Source organism: Stylophora pistillata, chromosome 9, assembly GCF_964205215.1.
Source record: "Stylophora pistillata chromosome 9, jaStyPist1.2, whole genome shotgun sequence".
Classification (NCBI taxonomy): domain Eukaryota; kingdom Metazoa; phylum Cnidaria; class Anthozoa; order Scleractinia; family Pocilloporidae; genus Stylophora; species Stylophora pistillata.
Genome location: NC_142527.1, coordinates 8,661,265 through 8,677,893, shown reverse-complemented (window position 1 = coordinate 8,677,893; position 16,629 = coordinate 8,661,265). Strand labels below are relative to the sequence as shown.

The window sequence follows — 16,629 nt, the reverse complement described above, 5'->3', positions numbered from 1 at the left end:
GTCGAAGTCGTTCAATAAAAAAAGAGATTGATATAGGGGGAATGTAGTAGCTGAGATACAGCGACTTCGCTGATACCTACGTCGCGCTAGTCATCGCGAACGTCGGCTGTACGAGATAGATTGCAATTGTATGTAATACTTTTGAACACATATACCGCCACATCTTTTTAATTTTCACAAACTTTGAGTTGATGTACTACCTGACTGCACATATTCTGTCACCCCTTCTAACATATCTGTACCTATTTGGCTCCCTTTTTCACTCACTCGTGTAGAAGTCAATTTTACAAACCTTCACAAGACGTTGCACTCCCAGACCATTGGGCATCAGCCTGACAGATTCTGGTTGCGCTTCCTCTGCGTTCATATCCCACGTCGCAGGTAAAAGTACAAATATTACCGTATTCATATCCCCTGCCAGAACATGATTTGTCACCATAGTTTAGTGGTGGCAAAACTGCGCAAGTGATGACTAAAAAGAAATAGAAACGAATATCTAACACAACATGTTAATGTTGAATGAATTTGAATATGTGAAATTCATATATGATTGTATACTGCAGTTTTTTAAGAAATGTATGAAAGGGATCCTCGCAGTAATCAACACTACTTATGTAGTAGTGAAAATAGGAAATAAGTAGTGTTCTTACTGCGAGAATTGCTTTCATACAATTCTTAAAAAAACTGAAGTACAGCTCCCAGTTGGCTTGTTAGCTCAGTTGGTAGAGCACTGCACCGGTATCGCAGAGGTTATGGGTTCAAATACCGTACGGGCGTGAATTTTTTGAGGCCTTATTTTCACTACTACATAAGTAGCGTTCATTACTGCGAGGATCGCTCTCATATATGTTAATGTTGTTTTCTTATTTCAGTAAATGTTTCATATGAGGTTACAAGAGTCAAGTTAAGAGTCCACTAACCTTGGCACTCCACTGCTGTTCCACTCCATTGCTTATTACTTTGACATCTTCGTGAGCTCGACCCGACAAGATTGTACCCAGAACTGCACTGGAATTCACATACACTATCGTAAACTATATCGCATGCTGCAAGGAAACCGCCATTCTGAGGTGCTAGGAGCTGCTCGCACTTAACAGCTAGAATAGACAGAAGAGTGTTAATACACCGTGTAATAAAATAATCCTTGATCATAGTAGTTGTCAGAATCAAGTTGTGTCACAAGAGTTCCAAAAAAAAAAAAAAAAAAAAAAAAGACGCAAGAGCCAATAAGGTACGGTTTTTTAGAAGCCTTAAACTTGTTTGGTCAAGCTCGAAGTAGAATTGTCAGTCAATAGGATACCCGAAGTCACTGGATTATAATACTTTCCGTAGTGGGTTGAACTTTGTGTTGGAAAAATCTCGAGTTTACCTTTTTCCTAATTTTGTTTCTTTTTGCAGATTTCTATGCGCGTTTCAATTTCCTTTTGCTTACTTGGCAAGACACTGGTTGTATCTTATGTTTTCCTTTGAAATCGAGTGCGGGAAAATGGCGCACGGGCGGCCAGAATTGAACCCCTTGCGCACGTCCGATGTTTTCTCGCTCTGCTCTATTGGCCATAGTTTTGTGTAATGATTTGTTGGCAAAATCGTGCTTACTTTAAGGCTACAGCATTTTCGCCTTTTTTTCAGTATCTTTTAGTTTATCAGTTATCTTTACCTGTACAAGCGATGTCTCTTGACGGGTCGCCTTCGTACCCAGTCTTACATTTGCATTGACTTTTCAAAATACTTCCCTCTGCATCTGTACTAGAATGTTCCGGACACGCAATACACTCACTTGGAGTAGCCCACTGCTTATACGTTCCACGTCCACAAACTGGAAATAAAACACTCATTTTCATAAAAAATGTTTTGCTATTTCACGCTCGCTTGTTTTGGAAAAGAGATTTTAAGTAGCATTTCACGTTAAAGAAAAGACCTTTCATGCCAACTTGTCGGAGTCCAATATTAGAAATAGAAAAAGGAAAAGAATATTAAATTTTCAACAATTACTACTAGATGAGTGCCTTCGAGAATTCTTTTTTTTTTTTCTTTTGACCATGTACCAATCAATTCCTTGACATCTTTTGAACGCTGACTTTTGCGGGGTGCTTATTATGTTTGCTGTAGAAAATAAGTTACTCGTTCTTTTTGGTCCTCATAGACTTGATTAAACCATTAGTCTAGTTAGATATTCTCCATAGTAGAGAAATAGTGGCCAGAAGGTTTGTTGAAAGTCAAGAGTTTCTACCAATCCGGAATAAAAAGAGAAAAGAAAACATGGCCAAAATTGGTGAAGCGACTGTTGGAAACGTAACTATGTTGTCGAAAACGATGGAAACAAAAATTACGGGAACACAATTGCAACAGTGAGGACGAAAAAAAGGGAAATTATCACACAGTGATGAAGTCGAACGATCGGGTTCAAAACAGGGAACATATTAAATCCACCGAAAAAGCAACAACAACAAATACGGCAATAACAACAACTTGAACAACAATTACCACGAAACGACGACGATTATGTTGATAATATGATAACGATAACGATACCGTTCTTTCTTATGACAGGGTATTAATATGGACTTACGAATGCAGCCTTCGCCATTTAGAAGGCCATCTCCTCGATATCCTTGTCTACAGACGCACTGATACACTGCACTGACTGTACCGCAGGCGCAAAAGGCTTTGGAATCGCAGCCACCAGAGGTGCATTCACTTGCGTCCACTTCCATAAAAGTTTTGTCGTGGGCGTCTGTTTCAGGAAAAAATGATAACAAAATATTGTCATGTTGAGCTGACTTGAGATATATGTATCGCATATTGGGTATCGTACTATCCTACAGGGAAACCAACATCATGCACATGTATATATCCGGTTGATAACCTTCTTTTCGAGAACTAATTCTTTTTTAATTTACTGGGACATTCATTATTATTTTCTTTTTCATGGCTGAACAATATTGATAGTATCACTGGGAAATCAAATTACTTGCCAGAAATAATGTTAGAACAATAAACGGCATCCAAATGTTTCTAGGCCCCCGCCAAAATATATTTAAGAACTTAAACTTATAAAGGTGACCACAAACCAAATTGTATCAAACTTTATGCTCTTAAATGAATCTCAGAGCAATTTAGGATAGATGAGCACACCGTAAAGCAAAGTGAAGTCTTAAAGAACAAAAATACGAGTGCTAATTCTTACTTAATTGTGGCCAAAAATTGAGCAAATATATAAAAACAATGAAACAGTAAAAGCTGAGTAATAGAAAGGTAATTTAGCCTTTCTAAGAAGAAAATTGATATGTTAAGGAAGACATTGCTACTAATATTATCATTACAACTTACAATTTGGACTTTTACCACACTTCTACTTGCATATAAAAATGAAAACTGAAATGATTACACCGAATGGATGGATTACCTTAAACTTTGGCAATCTCATTTCATGGACAACAAAGAAGCAATTAAAACTGGCGATTCGTTTTAACAGAGATTCCTATATTAAGTGAGCCCCAAACACATCATGTTCAAGGCCGGTTTAAGAGTTCTATTATCTGGGGCTGGATAACCTGACAATGTACAAGAATAAGAGAAAATGCGCTGCAGTCGTTCAATTATTTGATTTTTCCTAGGAGTTCGAGCACAAAGGAAGAGGAAAATACTTCGTTTTAAAAAGGTATTTTTAAGAAAAAACTGAGCATTTAGTCCTTTAACTTTTGGTCCTTGTTTATCAAATTTAGATATATTCGAAATAGATATTTTGTGCAAAAACATTCAAGGAATGGACTACAACCCTTACCTCCTCTTATAAACATTGCAAGCTCTCGAAACTGCGTGAAGGTGTGGAAACCAAGAACAAGATCATTTGAGCTCGCCAACTGTTGTAACTGTCCTGCATTGTAGCCATCTACTCCTACTGTGATTATGTCCGTCGCGTAAGAACTTTTAAGTCTGTTCGCATTCTCTACAGGACTACCTCTGTTCCACCATCCGTCTGTTATCATGATTGCCACGGTGTGTACCCCGCTCCTCCGTCGCTGATTATCCATTGCGCTTTGAAGGATATTTATGCCTGTCTGGAAGGCATCTCTCATGTTTGTGGCCCGTCCATAACGATGCTTCACGTTGTACTGAAACCAAGGCTGAAACTCGCACTTTTGATGCGTTTTTGATAGAGGGCTAATGTCAATGTAGTTAATGTCCGTCTTAACATCGGCACCAAATGTGATAACAGCAACTCGTGTCGAATAGGGGGCTACGCTGAACTCATTAAGAAGATTATCGACAAAAATCTTCTCCGATTGGAAACCATAATTGCTCACGCTGCCAGAGACATCCATGAGAAAAATGATATCAGACTGGCTGTTGTTGTATTTTGCCTTAAAATCAGTAAGAATTTTTGCTTTATCATCCAGAAGCCCGCCATCTACGCTGGAGCTGCAGAAAAAAACGGCCAGATAAAGGAGGATCAAACAATCCTTCATGATGCTTTTTAACTGCCAAGATAGGGAATTTTGATCTTAGCAGAAGAAGTACTTGAAATATGCCTCTTTGCCTTTTTCACAATAACTCCAAGCACTTCACTAATTCATTCAGATGTAATGTTTACTTAGCTGTGAGGTCCGTAATTCCAAACAATATCTGTGATCTTGGAACTTTTTCTCACGCTCTGATAGCAGCTGTGTTCGAAGAATAATTTTCTCAGCCCTATCACGATTCAAAATTATGTATTTCTTTCTATATTTTCTCCTTTTCTCTTGCCTTTTCTTTTCTCCTTCAATTTTTGTTACTGGATTCAAGTGTTATCGAAGAAATCTCAACAATAGTCACGTCGTGAGTTTCCAAATTCCTTTCTTTCTTGACGGAAACAATGCTCATTAGTAGACATTACATTTTAGTGTCAATGTCTCTGTCTTAGATATATTTTTTCCTGTCTTCGTTCGTCGTGGTTTCATTTTCCTGTCTTAAGCGTTCTTTATTTCCTGAAATGATGATGCTTTCAAAAAGAAATAGACTTTAAAACTGCAATCTTGGAAGAATTAGTTTGTTATATTTGGAATTTAAGAATGAAGCATTGTAAAGATAAAAGTTAGATTGCGTACTTAAATTGTCACATTTCTTAATGAGTTTGTATAGCTGCTCGCCTGGGTAATCAACAATCGACAAAAAAAAAATCAATAATTGTTTTACGAAAAAATTGTAGAGAAGAAAAATCGATGAATGAAAATCCAACCTTTCTGTTTAACCCTAGGATCGAATTTATTCATATTGTACTGAAAAGTTGAAAAGACTACGGTGGCCAAACTGAAGTACTTGAGCAATACAGCAGCCTAGGTTATCTGACTTATGAACGCGACCTTAGCTAATGATATTACTGACGGGTTCATGAAAAGAGCCATTAAAAATGAAAATTGATTGCTTTTGTCGGGAATGACTGGAAAATTTCATCGAAATCTAATAATGAAATGATAACGCCTATACTCATTCAACTGTTTGAAATAAAGGAAGGGTTACATATCCTTTTCTGTACTCTTCGAAATGATTTAGATCATTTTCTTCGATCATTTCTTGAAAAAGGCAGTATTTTTTCTTCTGTGCACGCGCTATTTTCTGCTTTAATATATACTTTCTCTCCCACAGGAATTAACGTCAGAGTTATGCCTCTCCACGTAAGTCTTGGAACACGCAGGTAGATGAATCACTGCGCAAACTATGTCATTATTAATAGAATCTGCCGCAACATTACTATCTTTTAGATACACTAGTAAACGTTTATAAGCATTATCTGTATACATTATTCGCTTTAGCGTCAACCAATGTTCGAAATCAATATTCTCCACCTCGTCAGTTCTTTACGTGAGGTGCATTCGGTTAAAGAAAGCCCGTCATACAACTTACGAGAGGAATATATTTATCTCATCTCTTTTCTGTATTGTTCCTTTATTTTTATGACAATATAATAGTTTTTTTAAAAGATATTCCCTATCCTTAGTAATAACTTTTAATTCCTTCATTAAATTCCTTTACTTGTTATTATTATTTTTCTGATCTTCTATCAATTGCAGTCACATATCATGTTTTATAGGTATCCTTTTTATAACTACTATTCCGTAAACAATGGCTGAAATGAATGAACTAGACCAGAGTTAATTACATATTTGCTATTCATAACAGCAATTTTTCCTTAACACAATCTCATCCGCGGCTTTGACAAACCTGAACAACATACAGATGGGGAAATGACCTCTTAAGGATAACCGTTATCATTACATCGCAAAGGAAAGTCATTAAGAGATATCCTAATAAGATGTTAACTTTGAGTGCAGAAGATTTACAAGCGATAGCGAATGGCAGGAGTTACACAGGCCCTACGAACACCATAGGTCAACTGCCTTTTGCTTTCCGGCTTACCGGTGTGTCAACTTACGCAAGGTAGAGTTATTCATTGATCAGTGATTAAGATAGCAGATTTACCATAATTTACTCGCGATTTATTAGTTTGCCTTTATTTAGGAAAGTAGATTTACAAGACGATTGACTGTCAACGCTAAACACAAGCTGCGATGTATTCAGATAAAAAGTGATGACTTCGAGAATTCGCAGACCCCATATTCTTTTAAATCCTGATTATATTGCTGCTCGCTTGCTACGCTCGCTGCACGGCAAAAATTTAACCGATGCCAAATTAAAGACGCAATGAGATCTTGGATGCGCCTAATAATTCAAAAGCTATTTAATTAAGTAAAGCATAAAAAGATAAGAAATTTTTATTCACTAACAAAGAGTTTAAATGAGAGGGCTCATCAATTGAGTTAAAGAAACTGTTCTGAAGTAATCCCTCCCCTAGAAAACATTACTGGAGACCCTAGAATAGGAACGACCGTCTAGAGTTACACTTGCACCGTTTACATGTAATTGGAACATAGAAACGATTCGTACAAGCAATATTTCTCCTGTCATTTTACTGATGAAAAGGTAATACACATATCTTATTAACCAAGCGCGAGGGCCGTACTGGGAGAATATCGGCCCGAGGTCTTGATAGTACGGACCGAGCGCAGCGAGGTTCGTACAAAAAAGACCGTGGGCCGATATTATTCCAGTATGGTCCCGAGCAAGCTTGGTTAATAAGAGATTTGTTATACGACTGAAGTTCAAAGGGACACAAGTGCGGCATCATTCGGGACCATTCGGGACCCGGTCCAATAGTGAGAGAATATTGACCGGCAATAGAGCATTTTGATTGGTTGATTTTAGTTATTGGCCCTCTGACTGCCCGAGTGGTGTAATAAAGATATATATGAATTGGTTGGGTTTATAACCAAGAATGATATTTTTTTAAAGTTGACGAGATTAATAAAGCGTCTAAGGGCTATGTCTTCCAAATCTGTTTTATTCACTTTTAGTAGCGTTTGGGTCTCAGTTCTTTCGAAAGATAACCCAGAGGAGCTTATGGAAAGGTCAGAATGAGTAGCATGGGTTGATGTTTGGTAAAGCAATGAAGTCTAGCGGCCGTACTTCTTGTGAGTCGGTTTAGGTCATTCATGGACATGCCCTCATTAGTTCTTGGTAACCATTGATGCATTATGGATTGCTTCACATTTATTGGGACAATAATGGAGTGAATAAAACTTATTGGCCCAATTCAGGTGCCTGGCTGTTGTTATCATTACTTTGGTTGTATTGCCATTCCCTGTGAGACTGATTGTTTTGGTTCCTTATCGGTTTTATACGCTTTACGGGTCCTTTCTCTGCAGCTTCCCATGAGAAGACACAGGGCTTGCACTGTAACTATCCCAGAGAGCTTCATACAATTTATTATAAGGAATTGTATAGAGTTTTCAAAGATTCTCAGACGAAAAACTCATGATTCTTCTATCTTCTCAAGTGTTTTTGAATGGAAGTTGGTTGCAAATGACATCAATCGTGAACCCGTTCTATGCATTATGTATTACAGGTGTAATTAACACTATAAGGAACAGTTTGGGCCTGATTTTTTTCAGGTCTGATTTTCGCTATTGCATAAATAGTGCTCTCTACTGCGAGGATCATGCATCATACATAAGGAACAGTTTGTTCTTAATCCTAAGGAACTCGTTGAAAAAAAAAGAGCTAGCCTTTCATTTTGCTTGGGTTTGTTTTTTTTTTTTTTTGTAGGTTTTGCTTTGTTTGGTTCTTTTCTTTGCTTGGTGTTGCTTTGTTTTTGTTCCAGAGGCACAAATATCAATTAGTTTTCCGTTATATGTCCTTGAAAATAAGGACAAATGAACAAACAAGAAAACAAATAAAACATTTGAGGCGAAACGCAACTTCCTTTGAAGATATTTTGGAAAGAATTGCTAAAATCTCATGGCGGAAGCCTAGTGTTTGCTACAAAATAATATTTTTGTCTGAAGAGTTTCCAATATTGCTGCACGAAATCAACACGGATGATTCATCGCCAAAACATGCATATTGGTTGGAAGACATCGACACCTGTTTAAAATGTTTATGTTTGGTAATGTTTTTTAACTGAACAGCTTCCTATATTGCGGCGCGAAATTATCACGACGGATTCATCGTCAGTACGTTCACGCGTGTTGGAAGACAATGAAAGCTTTTTAAAACTTTTATCTTTGGTATGAATCTAGCTTTTGGCGACTGGACAGCATGCCATTTCCAAAGTCATGAAAAGATGCTTTTCATCGAGTCTGAGTTCCAAAAGGGTTTTGAACTGCCATTATTATTCAGTTACACAAATAGGAAAAACTTAGAAAGCAAAGTAGCCCTGTGCAAAAGATCTCTTGTCTTGCATTAGTTGACTCGATTGCAAGGCTCGTGTTTTGTTTTGTTTTTTGTTTGTTTACTTTCTTTATGGGTTGTCTAATTTGAAATCTTATAGGATAACATATATTTTTATCTCCACATTGTAAAACGTATAGGTTAAGGCAAGGTCATGACTGTACATATAAAAAATATTAAAACAAAAAATAAGTAAGTGTATGCACGTAAAATTCTTTACTTCTTTTAAAATTTTCCAATTCAATGGCACACATTAATCAATTCACCTGAAGCACGTACTGCGTCAAAATTGAATTGCCCTTTACTAAAGAAAACGTCACCCAATATATCAAATTTTAGGAAAGCGATCTATTCCATCTGCGAGATAACTCGTGTTCAGAATTATAACTGGAAACTAAAATTATTATATCAGTGATATATGCCTTTCTCGCGTGGTACATACTTGATTAACTAAAAGACCCGCATAAAACTGGCCCTTGGCAGTAATCAACCAATCTACATAAACCAATACCACTGACATCAGCTTTTGAAATATGGCTAATAAATGCTTCACACTTTTGGCTAAGTTTTATTTAATTTAAGCCACTTTCTCATTCTACTGTTTCGTTGAGTACTTTGCGCTTATGAACAATCAAAACCAAACTAACTTAAATTTGCCATGTATACGAAGGATTCTATAAATTAGTTTGATAATGACATCGAACTGACATGGTCATATAGAACTAATTGCCAAGATGCATAAAACGAAAAGTTCGCTTTTAAGATTTGGAAACGGCCATAGCTCTCAAAAATTCAATATTGCTGAATGGTGACACCCAACAAAAATATGATAAATTTTTAATAAGGTTCGTTAATTAGTTTTTTCGCAGCATTTGAATTTTTCATGAAATTGATAGCGTTACCCAGTTGAAAAGCCCGAGATCTTATTAAATGTTCTGAACGAAGTAAATAATTATCTCCTCTGCGCTGTCAGAATTAGACAGCTGGAAGTGGTGCACTACTGAATCCAAAAAAATGTTTGCATTCTGATCTCGGTGGTAGGGACGGTTGTTACATCTTTGCATATGTATCTTGGCACATTGTATTATTAGTTTCTCAAGATTGACGCTGTTCGTCTTGTTCTACAGTTATTTCTTGTGAGTTCCAACCCAAAACGAACTTACTCACTGCTAAACAATACATACTGAAATATCAATAGTTTGAGGTGTCGTTTTAAAGGACTTGCGTGTAAATATCCGGTAAGAGAAATGATTTTGTGTCTTTACATCACACACTTATCATTCATGTGCTTTCACGTTCACACTAAAGATTTGCTGCAGGGCTACAGATTTAAAATGTTTGATTTTCATACGCGGCACCAGGTCAACGGCCTTCGCTTGATACTTAGTGGAATACTTTTTTTTTTTTTAGTCAGTAGTAATCATGAAGGCTGAACACATATGGCCTGCATATTACACGATGTCTAACCCGAACCACCTTCGGTTTTACGCAATCAGGCTTTTTCTGTAAGAGGGCTTATTTGATCAAATAAATGTCCTTCCATTGTTAGCTTTCGGCTCTCCTGACACTCTTCACAAAAATGAACGTTTAGATAAAAGGTCCAGCTAAATTGAAAATAAATGATACAAACGGCCCATGTACAGTGTCTATATGCAAGCAGCGTATATGTCAAATATTACCCTACGGCCTAGTAGATATGAAGAAAGTGAGAAGATGATGAAAAAACCATCTCGAATATGATGAGATGCACCTGCTCAAAATCAGTCCTTTTTAATAATAAAGTCATCTCATTTTGTCCAAAATCTTCTTATAAAATCAAGTAGCCGGCACATAAATATGTTCAAAAGCCCAACAAAAAGTCTTTAAGACGCAGCATTATTTTAAACTTTATTCAAGAGTGAAATAATAGTGTCCCAAAACCAGCAATATCCCATAACGGTGGAATCAATTGTGTCTTCACATTGAGCTTCACAGCTCGCTGAATCGTTTTCTTTGAAGTTTAAGTAAGACAAAACCTTATCATCATCTTCATAGCTAACATTATGGGAAGTTTTTTTTTTGGACGAAAATACGTGGAGCTTTAGACTGATGAAGTGAAGATACTTAATAAGACCAAAAATTAAATTTGAAACAGATGAAATTTCACCGCGTCATTGGGTAATGTAAAGTTTTCACGATAGACCGACCATGCGCAATGGGTTAAGTTCTCTACTTGGAGCTATTTCATTTCATAAGCTCTTCCTTAAGATAAACCAATCTCAGGTTTATAACTTTTTTCAGATCGTAGTCAGATCGATAAAGTGGCTTTGCAATGGCGCGGTTCGTTTCCCTCGCAGTTCTTCTGTTGCTTTGTGAATCTTCGCCAAGGACAAGTGCTCATGATTGCAGGGCTGGAGCAGAACATTCTGTCACAGGCATGATGCTGAAGGGTCACATTTACAAAACGATGAGCGTATCGCTCGGTCACGAGTGCTTGAAGGCCTGTTACAGAGACGTTACATGTCAAAGTTTCAATTACGTTCTCTCCCAATCAACCTGTGAGTTCAGCAATAGGATTAAAGAAGCCAAACCTGAGGATTTTGTACCGGATCCCAACAGATATTATTTCAAACGAGATAGAAAAAGAGGTAAATGTATAGTTCTAAAGTAAAATTTTGAATTTTGATTAGAAAAAAAAAAAGGTTTTATGCCTTTTTTCCTTAGTCCCCTTGGGCTCCATTCCAGAGCTACCCGCTGAATCATGCAAAGAAATCAAGGCGAGTGAGGATGGACAGGCGGTTAGCGGAAAACACTGGCTTAATTCTATTATGAAAGAGGAGTCTGTACTTGCTTACTGCGACATGGACACAGAAGGTAACTTTTTAACGCATACTGTTTTTGCACTACTTGTGTTAGTGACCTTTTCTAAGGTTGGCAACCATAGTTAATCCTAAATAGTTACATTGACTCCCCATAAAATTCAGAAACATCCTTTTCATCCGAGTTAGGAAACTTTAAGAAAGTTTTAGATGGAAATCGTCGCGAAGATAATTTTGGGAAGTCAATTTTCAATAAGTAGAATGGAATCAATCCATTAATTAACTAATAGCGATAGTCATTCTTCTAAGAACTGATTCCTTATGTTCTTTTTCGATTTCTCTCACCGAAATGTAGACGCAGACGAGTGCACTGCTTCAGTCCCCGTTTGTGCCGTCAATGCTTCGTGTCAGAATCTTCAAGGCTCGTACAGTTGTTTTTGTAGACCTGGTTTCAGTGGAGATGGAAAAGTCTGTACCTGTAAGGATGTAGAGTAATTTGATAAACGGTGGGGGGCTATCGCATGAGAGGGGTGTTGACAGCTACCAAGTATCTCATAAGGTCCATAAGAATGGTTATTATCTTTGGTTTGTAGTACTTGTTTCATGATCATCCCGATTATTGTACGAATGACGGTCAAAACTGTAGAAATAGATGGGTTCTGCAATGAAGAGAAAACAAAGTAGATGGCTAGGTTGAAAGTAAGTTCATGGGGCTGTTAACTTTGAGTCGTCCTAATGATGACACGTCTCAAAAAAATGCTTAATGTTTAAATACATGGATAGATAAACTAGTAACTGAAAAGCTCCTATAGATGTCTCGTTTATATTAAATACTCTCCAAAAATATCAACAGAAAAGACACTTACAAAACGAACGATGAGGATGGTTAGGAATATCACGCCCGCCCATCTAAGATAACGATTTTTCTTTTCGTGAATATGATTATTTGACAGATGTGAATGAGTGTGCAAGCAACCCTTGTATTAATGGTGGAACATGCGTGGATGGTATCAATGGCTACACTTGTACCTGCCCACCAAATTACAGAGGCATTCGATGTGAAAACGGTCAGTAACTACTTCGGTGATAAATTGCATGTAACATAAACTACACATACGAAGAGAAGATCAGAAACATAAGGAATAAAGTGCGTCTGTAATAAAGAAATGCTTCGAAATACTGTTAAAAATTGTGGCATGTGATCGTCGAGTTGGCTACTGCTGTCATGATCAGAATCAATTTATATGATACGCTGAATCATACACATGTACATTTTAATTGGTTGTTACTCATGATCTATTGGAGGGCAGACGCATAGACGACCTGGGCATTAACAAGTTTTCGTTTGTCCTTTTTTCATAATTATAACCGCACCTGGTTAATTCAATTGATTAGAGCGCCGGATTGTGTTGCGCGGGAGGTCGAGTGTTTGAGCCCCGCCGGACCAATACTCATGGTCTTAAAATACCTGAGGATAATTTGCTACCTTTCTATAATATCAAGAAATGGATAGATATTCTAGTCTTCTCGGATAAGGATGAATAATACCGTAGGTCCCGTCTGCTGCAGGGTTAGGGGTAGGAGACGTTAATTTCCCCCGCACGAGATTACTGTGTGGTGGATGTCCTCCCAGGGGTGAGATGGTGGGTACGAAGGGGTTAGGTGTCAATTTCCGGACTAAAGTTCTGTTCCTTTCTACTGCCATTCCCGTGGTGAACAAATGAAATTCCTAAATTCCTCAATTCAAATAGATTCCATGTGGCCCTTGGTATGTACAGCAGTAGATCACAGGACACATCTTAAATGTGAAAAGGACATCAACAGCTCACTCGAGTGCGCCTCGTGTGCCACTTTTTCGCTTTTACCACATTTTGACGTCATCTGTGGTCTTTTACTTGATATTTTCTATGTTCAAAGATGATGAATTCTGTCGTCTATCCACAGTCAGTTGTACTTCGACTTTAAAGAATGTTGGCAATCCTGTTACTCACCACAATAAATCTCCCACTCAAGGCGCTTGGATGAAAGACCCGCTGGGTGTCATGGGTAACGACACCATATTCGCTATGGGAAGTCATTACTCTAATAACCAACTTGAGGAATTTGAAAGCCTGGACAAGTTCAAAGCAGGAGTGACCCGCAAAACTTACACTCTTCCTTTCAAATGGGATGGAACAGGGGCAGTGGTGTATGGAAATCACCTCTATTACAATAGGTTTCTCCTACATTCTCTATTTTTTCGTTCTCAGCTATTTATTTATTTCTAATCTTTCTCAGAAGTAAATGTTTAAAGTTCCATGTCTAAACACACGGGAGACGAATTCGTTGGCGTTCCCTCTCCTTGTTTGAATTTTTTCATTGACTACTCAGCAATTGATTAAAGAATCTCAAAGACTTCCCCATGGATCACAATAACAGTTACTTCTGGACTTAGCTGTGTTCGCTTGGTTCATTTGATTACTCATTTACAGACAGCCTTCTACAATGAATAATCAATACAAGATGTTTTGGTTTATTCCCCAATTACTTTTTAGACGATTTCTCGCATTTCTTTGCAGGGAAAATAGCCAGTTTATTATAAAGTACAATTTGCTCACAAGCAACATCGATAACAACATCACTTTAAGTGGATACTCACCAAGACGTATAACCTACATGTGGGGTGGATACAGTGGGGTGGACCTGGCAGTAGACGAGCAGGGTTTATGGGTATTATGGGGCAATACAGGGAATGGCAATCGATTGTCTGCCTCCAAAATTGAAGGGGACGTCGTAGTAAACACCTACAACTTGTCTACAGGTAAGTCATGTTAGACATCAAAGGCAACTCAAAGAGATTTCTTGCAACGTAATACTGCCGTGAAATGCGACATCCTTTTAGAGGAAACGTACTATTGAACATATTTTATTGCTAAATTCAATTTGGATTTTGAAAGCAGCTTTGGGTTTCATTTATATGAAAATGACATTAAGCGAACAGCAAGCCTTGAGAACTGTTAAATGAACCTTCAGTCGCGTTTTTTTCCACATGCCGCTTCTTTAGCACTCATTTTAGTTGACATTATTATCAAAATCTAGGCATTTAAAAGGACGCTCAGGATTTGTTTCACTTTCTTTTTAATTTTTCTGAGAAATGAACGTCTTTCCAATACAAATTAATTCAAATTAAGAAGAAAAGGCAATTAATTTTACAAATTATTTCTTTGTGTTGGTTCTTATCGCAGAAAGTATGGGCTCGATGGGCAACGCTTTCATGGCTTGTGGAGTGATCTACTGCATCGACAGTTACAATGCCCAACCCACTACCATCAACTTTGCCTATGACACAAAGACTGGTAATCAGTGGAACCCCAATATACAGTTCAGGAACCAGTATGGCTACAATTCCATGGTAGACTACAACCCAAAAGAAAAACTATTGTACGCTTGGGACAATAGCCGACAGCTGACTTACTCCCTCACTTGGAATTAATTCATTTTTATCGTCGTTAATGGACAGATCGATCGCTTTAAATCTGATGTAAAGTGCTATTTATTTTAAGGTCCTTTCCACACTACTGCGTTTTCATTGAAAAACGTGTGGTTTTGATGCGCTTTCACCGGTTATCCACAAAAAGACCCCGAAAACTTTGGTGGGCACGGAGACTTTTGAAAATAGTTTTAAACAAGGATTTTTTTTGAAAACAAATCGTTTTTCAACTTTCCGTTTTACTGTTGACTGTTGTAAACGGGATGGTTTTTGAAAACAAACAAGAAGGGATTTTGAAAAGCATTTAACAATAAAAAGTTGCGATAAAACATTTCTTAAAATCATTTTAAGATTAAAAATTTGCTAAAAGACGACAACGTTTCGATGTTGGCTAAACCTCATTATCAAGTTAAAAAATATATGTGTGTGAATTTCAGTCTATAAATACTTAAAAAAAAAATAGCTGATTAAAAACCACAACGCGAGAAAAAGATGATTAAAAATATAAACAAAAGTTTCGCACGTATGGAGTCCGTCTGGATATTTAAACGAGGCTTAACATTCTTGATGAAGAGCATTTCAAATACTAAACAATCAAATTTGCCCTGGCACTTTCTTAAAACTGTGAATTGGTTTTCTTTCAAGAAGTTGTTGTTTCTGTGAGTTTCTAAGAAATGTCTAGCGATTTCCGAACTTATGTTTTCAGCAATGCGTTGATGGAGGTGTCGGGCTGTGTATCCGACCTAATTAGCATCACACAAATCCCATGAGAAAAGATAAACAACACACTGCCTAGACAAATGCAGAATACATACATACATAGGTTAATTGACCACTCCCCATAGGGACTTTTGAGGGACAATTCCCACCAATCCACCCAGGGAAATTAACGTCTCCTACCCTTAACCCTGCAGGGAGGGGGGGGGGGGACTACGGTTTATTCTAGAATATCTATCCATTTCTTGATTATAGAAAGATAGCAAATTCTTCTCACTTATTTTAAGACTATGAGTATTGGTCCGGCCGAGGTTCGAACCCTCGACCTCCCGCACAACACAATCCGGTGCTCTAGCCAATTGAGCTAACTGGGAGGGGGTTAAAAAAGGTTTAACTAATTGCTTAAAAATCTCCACTGGCAGGAGGCGACCAGTGGGCTATTTACAAAGCGCAGCCAAGGAGTTGAACTTGGGGCAACCGAGAACAAATCCAGTGAGTGGCAGGGTGGAGGACTTGAACCCGGGTCACCGGAGTTCAATGTCAGCACCCTAACCACTCGGTTACTTGGCCACGCCGCCTCCACATGTTACGCCAATGAATGTGAAAAGTTGCGCTCTATATTTAGTCGCCTTGACCATCTGCTGATGAGTCTTATTAATTCTGCTATCAACGATTTTCTTTTTCGAAACACTTCAGCGGTCAAAGCTGAAAGAAACAATAACGAAAGTAGCATAAGATAGGCCTTACTTTGCAGCCAGTTTTCGTGAGCAAGAAACTGGGGCAAGATCTTAAACCCAAAGAAATTAAGCCGTCAATTGCTAATAGGCAGTTTGTTGTCTATCTTTTCTCATGGGATTTGTGTGATGCAACTTGGGTCGG

The 16,629-nt window shown here is 37.8% G+C and overlaps 2 protein-coding genes across 3 annotated transcripts in view; one reads left to right on the top strand and one right to left on the bottom strand.

The window, feature by feature from the left end:
• Window positions 1–4,528, bottom strand: part of LOC111340679 (sushi, von Willebrand factor type A, EGF and pentraxin domain-containing protein 1) — a 28,544-nt gene extending 24,016 nt beyond the window's left edge. The window contains exons 1-5 of the mRNA XM_088733943.1: window positions 3,785–4,528; window positions 2,570–2,734; window positions 1,658–1,816; window positions 921–1,097; window positions 293–472 (exon numbers count right to left, since the gene is read on the bottom strand). Of these exons, the coding sequence (XP_088590069.1) occupies window positions 293–472; window positions 921–1,097; window positions 1,658–1,816; window positions 2,570–2,734; window positions 3,785–4,469 (1,366 nt within the window). The 5' untranslated portion in view covers window positions 4,470–4,528. The remainder of the gene's footprint in view (window positions 1–292; window positions 473–920; window positions 1,098–1,657; window positions 1,817–2,569; window positions 2,735–3,784) is intronic.
• Window positions 4,529–5,611: 1,083 nt separating this feature from the next.
• LOC111340686 (olfactomedin-like protein 2A) lies at window positions 5,612–15,560 on the top strand. 2 transcript variants are annotated; one of them, XM_022947571.2, is made up of 8 exons: window positions 5,612–6,417; window positions 11,047–11,393; window positions 11,470–11,619; window positions 11,920–12,042; window positions 12,518–12,631; window positions 13,509–13,779; window positions 14,123–14,364; window positions 14,789–15,560. In XM_022947571.2, exons 2-8 carry the CDS (start codon window positions 11,078–11,080, stop codon window positions 15,034–15,036), a joined length of 1,464 nt encoding a protein of 487 aa, XP_022803306.2. In that variant the 5' UTR covers window positions 5,612–6,417; window positions 11,047–11,077; the 3' UTR covers window positions 15,037–15,560. The 2 variants fall into 2 exon arrangements, with proteins under 2 accessions (XP_022803306.2, XP_022803307.2); XM_022947572.2 differs by lacking the exon at window positions 5,612–6,417 and adding an exon at window positions 9,444–10,004.
• Window positions 15,561–16,629: the final 1,069 nt, after the last annotated feature.

What these genes read in the sequence shown, in the direction of transcription:
- LOC111340686 (XM_022947571.2), top strand. Translation starts at nt 11,078, where the DNA reads ATGGCGCGGTTCGTTTCCCTCGCAGTTCTTCTGTTGCTTTGTGAATCT. An exon ending in AGGCATTCGATGTGAAAACG is followed by an intron (nt 12,632 to 13,508) that starts GTCAGTAACTAC and finishes GTCTATCCACAG; the next exon opens with TCAGTTGTACTTCGACTTTA. An exon ending in CACCTACAACTTGTCTACAG is followed by an intron (nt 14,365 to 14,788) that starts GTAAGTCATGTT and finishes TTCTTATCGCAG; the next exon opens with AAAGTATGGGCTCGATGGGC.